Genomic DNA, 7,826 nt, shown 5'->3' with positions numbered 1-7,826 from the left:
GTGTGTCTCCCTGGACGGCCCCCATGGCTCGTAGCCAATAAACACAGCAGCGAGCGCCCTTCATTTTAGTGGTTCTTGACTTTCCCCAAGCTCCTCCCCTTGGGCTCTCTGAAGAAGGCGGAGTTTCTTTGGCCCTCCTGGGAGGATCGTGACGGGGGGGGGGGGGGTATGGGATCTCAGCCAATGGGTGTTGCGAGAAGGCGTGGCTCATGTATGAGGGGTGTGGTTTGTTGGAGGGGATGGGGACTCAAGGATTAGGTGTGGGGTGGGGGGGTTCTCCGGGTCTCTCCCCTGTGCCCGGACGGGATAGTTACCCGCTTGCCCCGCTCCTCTCCAGCTCCTCTACTCCGGGTTCCCCTCCTAGTGTTCCCGTTCACCTCTTTTCTTGTTTCCCCAATTCCCTCCTTCCAAATTTTCTCCAGTTCCTTTCCCCTACTTCCCACCAGTTTATCTCCCTCCGGTCATCTTTTTGCTCCCTACTTCTCTCCGGCTCATCCAGCTTCTCCCCGGATTCCCAGTTCTATTTCCAATTCTTTTCTGGTATTCCTATACCCTCGCCCCACCTCCAAGTTTCTTTCCTCTTCGTCACAGAGATGCCGTCGGGGTTTCAGCAGATCTGGTCCGAGGTAGGGAAAGCCGGCTTTCTGGAAATTGGGTTGGGAGGGATTCTCTCTAGGTTCCCCCTTTTCCTACCGAGTGTATTTATGGTGGGGGGGGGGACCGGGGGCGTAAGATTCCTGCGCAGGACCTACGGGTTCTGGGGCTGTGGTGAGTAGGGGGTGGTACTGGGCGGGGGAGGGGGCGGTAGGGGCTTTCTGGTTATTTATACCGTGGCTGAGCAATCCCGTGACTTTAGGACTTCACCACTGTGGGGAGGGAGATTCGAGGGGAGGGGTTCAGTCAGCATCTGTCAAAAACTGAATCTAGAAGGCGGGGTGGGGGTGGGGTGGGGGTGGGGAGTGTCTTATGGAAAGGTGTCGAGTCTCAAATGTGGGGACATGGGACTCCCGTTCATGTATAGGACGTGCGGTAGTATCGGAAAGAATAGCTGGAGCACCAATACATGTCTTTCTCTGTGTCTCCAGGTCAACGTCCCTAGTGTGATTGATGCCACTGTCTGTGACACCCATGCTCCCATCATGTGTTTGGGGGAGGGGGGGCTAGAGATGAACCTGCAGGGTCACTGCCTGGCATGTCATATTCTGAGTCATTTGGGGGATGGGAGGGGCGGACATCTGGGGTCTTGATCAGTCCGGGCATTTGGGTTGTAATTGTTCTGTCCTGTTCCTCTTGGCTAGTTTCTTTCATGTGAGTCCCTATCCCCGCCCGCGCCCCCCCCCCCCCCGTGTACACACACCACACACACACACACACACACACACACTTGGCTTCTCTCCAGGTCTCTGAACTTTCCCTTTGGCTCCACAGTTAGAGAGGGGGAGGGGGGAAGAGGGGAGTGTCATAAGGCGCCCCCCTTCCCCCAGCCTCCAGCTCAGGTTTCCACTGGAGAGACAGTCTGTGCTGCCAGCATCTACCCTGCCAACCTCCACCCTCACCACCACCTTCCCGCCTGACTCCTTTGGGTACCCCCCTCCTCCCCCCCCGAAAATCTCTGGCATATTCTACTGAAGGGGGGGCCTCTGCAAGAGGAGGTAGCTGAAATTCTTTCCTTTAAGTCTTATTTCAGTGACCTAGATGACCGTATTAGAACTATCCTCTTCAACCTCTTCAGTAGAAAAGGGCTATAAGTTACACTTTGACAAATTACTGGGAGGGTGGCAAAAAGATGAGAGGGCACAAGCCACCAGGATTTGGAGAAAGTTTGGGATCTGGGCTATCAAAAGGTGATATGAGATAGTCACAGAGGAAAATGGCTTTATAACCCGCCAATTTTCTTACCCGTGCCCAGTTTTATCCTGGTCAAGAGCCCATTTGTCCAGGCTTTCAGCTTTTCCCTTGGGGTGGGGGGGGGGAGGGGCTTGCTTTAAGGCTAGAGTGAATTTCTGTGTTCCCATATGTGTGGGGGTGGGTAGATTCCATCTGTTCCTCCTGTTTACACTGGGATCTGAATTAGATTCCTAATATGGCCCAGTTTACTTCATTCAGTGCCCCAGTTATGGGCCTGGGGGTGGAAGGTTAACAGTTTAAAAATGGTTAGCTCAGAATTCTGGGTCCTTGATATGGCCTGTTCACTATCTAGGAGGGGGACCCTCCACAACAGCGGGTGACAGGAACCCTGATCCTTGCAGTATTCTCTGCTGTGCTTGGCTCCCTCCAGTTTGGCTACAACATCGGGGTTATCAATGCCCCACAGAAGGTGAGGGGCCTGGATAGTATGGCACTGATGGGGGCTGAAGAGGGCTACCTGGGTCCCCTAGGGAAGTGGGTTTCAGATGGATGCTACCCTGAAAGATTTGGTAAAGGGGATAAGAGACAGTAATAAGAACATGTGATACTTGGGATGCTTGAAAAACAGAGAAGGGACTCTCCTGAAGCTAAAGGAAGCTAAAGAGCCCCTCTTAGGTCACAGGGGTAAGACTGGGGTAAGAATAAGGCTCTAAAGGGAATTCACCAGTGCTTACTGCCTTTCCTTCAGGTGATTGAACAGAGTTACAATGAAACATGGCTGGCACGTCAAGGCCCTGATGCCCCCAGATCGATCCCCCCAGGCACCCTCACCACTCTCTGGGCTCTCTCTGTTGCCATCTTCTCTGTGGGTGGCATGATCTCCTCCTTCCTCATTGGCATCATCTCACAGTGGTTGGGCAGGTAACAGGGGCTAAAGGGAGAGTAAGGGGCAGCGTGGGAAAAGGGAGATTTTGCCAGGTGTGGAGAGAATGGGGATAGAGTCACAACATGGGCAATTTCCACCATCACCCCTTACCCCTCCCCACTTAACATCTCTCTTTCTGGGCTTCTGTGTCTGGCACCTCTAGGAAGCGTGCCATGATGGTCAATAATGGTGTGGCTCTTCTGGGAGGAGCACTCATGGGCTTGGCCAAGGCAGCTGCCTCTTACGAGATGCTCATTCTTGGACGATTTCTCATTGGCGCCTTCTCAGGTATCCACTGGGAACCCTCCTCCCCAGTTATTTGAAAGAATTTGAATTTGCCCCCAACCTAAGAATCTGGAGGCATGAGCATGGTGGATATGGAATTTTAAATATCTCTTATGACCTTTCTCCTATCTCACCAGGGCTCACATCAGGACTGGTCCCCATGTACGTAGGGGAGATTGCTCCTACTCATCTTCGGGGAGCTTTAGGAACCCTCAATCAGCTGGCCATAGTCATTGGCATCCTGGTTGCCCAGGTAACCAGTTTTTACCCTTTGTCCTTATTGGGGGGATTGAAACGTAGATAAAAGGAGGGTCTCAGGGAGATGGAATTGCAGAGCCAGGAGAAAAGAGGTGGAGTTAGGGGTAGGAGAAGGAGAAATAAGTTTCATCTCATATCCTCTCTCTTTCTCCTTCTCTCTCCTCCCCCAGGTCCTGGGCTTGGATTCCATGCTGGGAACAGAGACGTTGTGGCCACTGCTGATGAGCTTGACGGTTCTTCCTACCCTCCTTCAGCTTGTGCTATTGCCCTTCTGCCCAGAGAGCCCCCGATACCTTTATATCATCCGTAACCTTGAAGGACCTGCCAGAAAAAGTAAGATACTTCCTCTTTCCAATGACAAAGGGACCCAAACATCTAAATCCCATGCATCAGGCGTACCTCTTCCCAAATGCTTTCCCTCAGGATCTCCTTCAAATTTCTTCACTCCCATCTCTGTCTCCCTGACTCTCTTTTGCCTAAGTCCCTGCTTTTGTTAAGGACCCGGGAATTTATCCTCCAGCCCTAAATCCTCTTTCCCTTCCAAGGTCTGAAGCAACTGACTGGATGGGCAGATGTATCTGGAGCACTAGCAGAGCTGAAGGAGGAGAAACGCCAGCTAGAACGGGAGCAGCCCCTTTCCTTGCTCCAGCTTCTCCACAGCCGAACCCACCGGCAGCCCCTGGTCATTGCCATTGTGCTGCAGCTCAGCCAGCAGCTGTCAGGGATCAATGCCGTAAGGATGTAACCCAAGGACTAGGTACCCTGGGGAGAGGGCCGGGGACCGAAAGGTGAAGGAATAGAGACACGTGGAGGAGTGGGGTTTGAGGTGGGGCAATGGCAGGTCATAGAACCAGAAACAAGTAGACTAGAGAAGATATAGATTTGAAAGAGGAATGGGGATGGTAGGGGAGCTAAAACTCTTGGACAAAAAGCCTTTGCGGGGTGGGGGGAAGTAAGGAGGGTGTGTGTTTGTGTTAAGGAAGAAAAAGAACTAAGAATTATTAAATGGACAGCCACACAGCTGCAGAGACATACTAGATTGAGGGATCAGAAAACTGGGACAATATAAGCTGGTTAGTAGACAAGGAGAGGGCTTCTCATCCATTTTGCATTTCCTTCTTCCCTATACCCAGGTTTTCTACTACTCAACTAGCATCTTTGAGTCAGCAGGGGTAGGACAGCCAGCATATGCTACCATTGGAGCAGGCGTGGTCAACACAGCTTTCACTTTGGTCTCGGTAATAGTGCTGATGTGGGATATCTTTTGCAAGGGCAAAGACCCTACCTCCCTAGGATATAAAGGTGTAGAGCTGGAAAGTAGCTCCCTCCTTGTTGTAGTCTCTCATTGTCTGGACTTTCTTCCCTTCCTTCTTCATCCCTTCCTCCATTTTACTGTCCACTTAGAGACCCAACCTTAAGGCCTCTTGCTTTTTTTCCTCTCTGCCCAGGTACTTCTAGTGGAACGGGCTGGGCGTCGGACACTACATCTCTTGGGCCTGGCTGGAATGTGTGGATGTGCTATCTTGATGACTGTGGCTCTTCTCCTGCTGGTGATGACCTTGGGCTAGGTTGGGGGAGGGGTGGAGAAATGTCAATGCCTACTTCTGGGGAGAGTCACCACACTTAGGAAATGCCTGTGAAGCTCTGATCCCAAAGGAGGGGCAGGGAGTGTATAGCAATGCTATTTCTGAGACAATCTCCATGGTCCCAGAAAGGGGATGTCATCATCTCCTCAATCCCTGTGTTTTCCTTGGCCTTCCCAGAAGAAAGGAAACTCAGTCTCTGAGACAGTCATCGCTCCCTAGCTATGGGGGCACTTGGCCTTTATGATCCTCAGATGCCCTTAAGAGACTTGCTATGTATTGAGGGAACTGGCTGACCCAGATGTTGCTGTGACTTGTATTCCCCTCAGTCCTCATTAGGATAGCTTTTGGAACTATAATTCCCCTAAAGGATCCAAGGGATTTCTGACCTAGGGGAGCTGATACCCCAGGACTAGAATTTGTAGTTTTTCTCTGTACAAAACTATTTGAGGAGCTAGAAGACACAGGAAAGCATTTGGGGTGTAAATGGATTGTCTCTGTTATCCTTGCCTCCTAGGAACGGGTTCCTGCCATGAGCTATGCCAGTATGATAGCCATCTTTGGCTTTGTGGCTTTCTTTGAAATTGGCCCAGGTCCTATCCCATGGTTCATTGTGGCTGAACTCTTTAGTCAGGGACCCCGACCAGCTGCCATGGCTCTGGCTGGCTTCTCCAATTGGACATGTAATTTCATCGTGGGTATGAGCTTCCAGTACATTGCGGTGAGTCCTTCCTTCCCCAACTCATCATACACATGACATACCTCACAGGTGAATTCCAGGTAGAGATTTTTCCCATCAGATCATTAACTGCAGTGTAGGGAGGAGATACTCTAACTTCTTATTTTCTGTTTTCTGTTATCTCCACCTCCCTGCTACCACCTGACCCCCAAATACGTTAAAAACTCAAGACCTAACTGATGGGAAAGACATATGTGTATGTATATTTATATGTCTGTATTCATACATGCACATATATGTACATATGTGTGTATAGTCTCCTTTCTCTGGTTCCCATTGATAGAATATCAGAGCTGGAAGAGGCCTCAGAGGCTATCTAGTCCAACTTATACCTAAACCAGAATCCTCTCTACAACATACCTAACAAGTAGTCATCCAGCCTTTTCCTGAAGGCCGCCTATTGTTGATCAAGGATTTTCTCAGCCTAGTGATACAGCAAAGAGAGATTCCCAGACTAGGGTAGTGCTCAGAAAAAAACAAGTTGGGGAAGAAATGCAGTTTTTTATGAGTAATTATTCTTTGAATTAAATGTGTTTAAATAAATAATGGACCTTTGCTCTTAATTCAAATCCTCATTTCTGTAACTTCTACTCCCCTCCCTAAAATAAACTACTAACCTGCTGTTAAGCCCCCGCCAACCCTCCTTCCCCATCCCTACAAGGACCACCACCCTAAGCTAGTAGTCCTGTGAGTTGTTGCCACCCTTTGCCTAAGCTAGCTACTTCTTCCTTACTTTTACTCTAGGATGCCACTGGCCCTTATGTCTTCCTCCTCTTTGCTGTCCTCCTGCTTGGTTTCTTTCTCTTCACCTACTTGAAGGTGCCAGAAACACGAGGCCGAACATTTGACCAGATATCTGCAGCCTTCCGACGGACCCCATCATTGCTGGAACAGGAGGTGAAGCCCAGCACAGAGCTTGAATACCTGGGACCAGATGAGAATGACTGAGAGGCAGGGTGGAAGGTGACAAGTACACCTTTCCCCCTTCTTCTCCCTTAATTGAACTCTCTTCCTCCCTGAAGCACTTTATGTTTCCCTTTCCAACCCTCTCAAGGGCAGGAAGGAATATCTGGTGATATTGGGGGCTAAAATTCATGGCTTGAATTGCCCCTCCCCCACCCCCCCCTCGTCAAACCCATTCCCTTTATCGTGAATCTCTTGGATTATTTGTCTATAGTGGTTGGGTTTTGGGTGTAAATATAGGCCAGACTTTGTCCCCAACCTCCTCACTCCCAAGGGTTCCCTGGTCCCTTCTCTTTATCTTTAGCCTCAAATTTGTATTACTTCCTGCTGTAAAGAAGGAGAATAACAGATCCCTGAGAACTAACTTTTCCAGGTGGGAAAGAAGAATATGGGCATCCTGCCTTCCTAAAGAGGAAGAAGCCTAAGGCCCAGCTCCCTAAGTTCGCATTCCCTCTTGACTTCATATTAGCAGATTACCCCTCATGCACAACTTGACAAAGCTAAATAAATGGGTGGTAGGCAGTGGGGAGAATTCTTATGCTGAGAAAGCTATAGGGAAGGTACTTCCTTTCACTCTTTCATTTTGTCATTTGAGAAGACAGTGCACATAGTAGGGAGAGTTCTAGGGAAGATACCTCCCTTCACTCCATTCTGTCCTTTGGGAAGACTGTACACATAGTAGGGGAGAGCTCTAGAAGAAACAGATACCTCCTTTCATTCTGTCTTTTTGGGGAGACTGCACATGGTGGGGAACACTCTAGGGATGATACCTCCCTTTATTCTGTCCTTTGGGGAACATTAGCCCAAATATGCCAGTAGGTCTTTCTGCTTTGTGGATTCCCACTTAGTTGGGGCATTGTCTCCCACCGAACTCACTCTCACCCTGAAGTAGGTTTTGTACAGGTAGCCCTTTGAGCTCCTGACCAAAAATAGAAAAAAGTGGAGGCTTCTGTTGGTGTAATAAAAAGGCTGATTGGAGCCTTAGAACATTTTTATATGTTTGTGTAGAAAGAAAAAACCAAAACAGATTATACATAATGTATATATAAAGGTCACTGTATAAAAAGCAAGTGTGCTACTTCTTTAAAGGGATACAGAATTAGAGCTGGCTCTTTCTCAAACCTGAGACAAATGTCAGACTTCTGTTAGTGTCTGTCCCTTTAATACCTAGCCCAGCCTACTTCCTACTCTCCCAAGCCTTCTTCTGATGCTGAAGCATGCTCTA

The 7,826-nt window shown here is 49.3% G+C and overlaps 1 protein-coding gene across 1 annotated transcript; it reads left to right on the top strand.

Moving 5' to 3' along the window:
- Positions 1–224: 224 nt before the first annotated feature.
- SLC2A4 (solute carrier family 2 member 4) lies at positions 225–7,592 on the top strand. Its single transcript, XM_036768745.1, has 11 exons — positions 225–626; positions 2,201–2,317; positions 2,597–2,769; positions 2,937–3,061; positions 3,196–3,311; positions 3,487–3,649; positions 3,862–4,049; positions 4,450–4,554; positions 4,765–4,866; positions 5,417–5,620; positions 6,383–7,592. Exons 1-11 carry the CDS (start codon positions 240–242, stop codon positions 6,584–6,586), a joined length of 1,884 nt encoding a protein of 627 aa, XP_036624640.1. The 5' UTR covers positions 225–239; the 3' UTR covers positions 6,587–7,592.
- The last annotated feature ends 234 nt before the right edge of the window (positions 7,593–7,826 follow it).

This window comes from Trichosurus vulpecula, chromosome 7 (assembly GCF_011100635.1).
Source record: "Trichosurus vulpecula isolate mTriVul1 chromosome 7, mTriVul1.pri, whole genome shotgun sequence".
NCBI classification, from domain to species: domain Eukaryota; kingdom Metazoa; phylum Chordata; class Mammalia; order Diprotodontia; family Phalangeridae; genus Trichosurus; species Trichosurus vulpecula.
Note: the sequence above shows the minus strand (reverse complement) of the source record. Positions and strands in the feature narration are given on the sequence as shown.

What these genes read in the sequence shown, in the direction of transcription:
- SLC2A4 (XM_036768745.1), top strand. Translation starts at nt 240, where the DNA reads ATGGGGACTCAAGGATTAGGTGTGGGGTGGGGGGGTTCTCCGGGTCTC. An exon ending in TTATCAATGCCCCACAGAAG is followed by an intron (nt 2,318 to 2,596) that starts GTGAGGGGCCTG and finishes CCTTTCCTTCAG; the next exon opens with GTGATTGAACAGAGTTACAA. An exon ending in TCTCATTGGCGCCTTCTCAG is followed by an intron (nt 3,062 to 3,195) that starts GTATCCACTGGG and finishes CTATCTCACCAG; the next exon opens with GGCTCACATCAGGACTGGTC.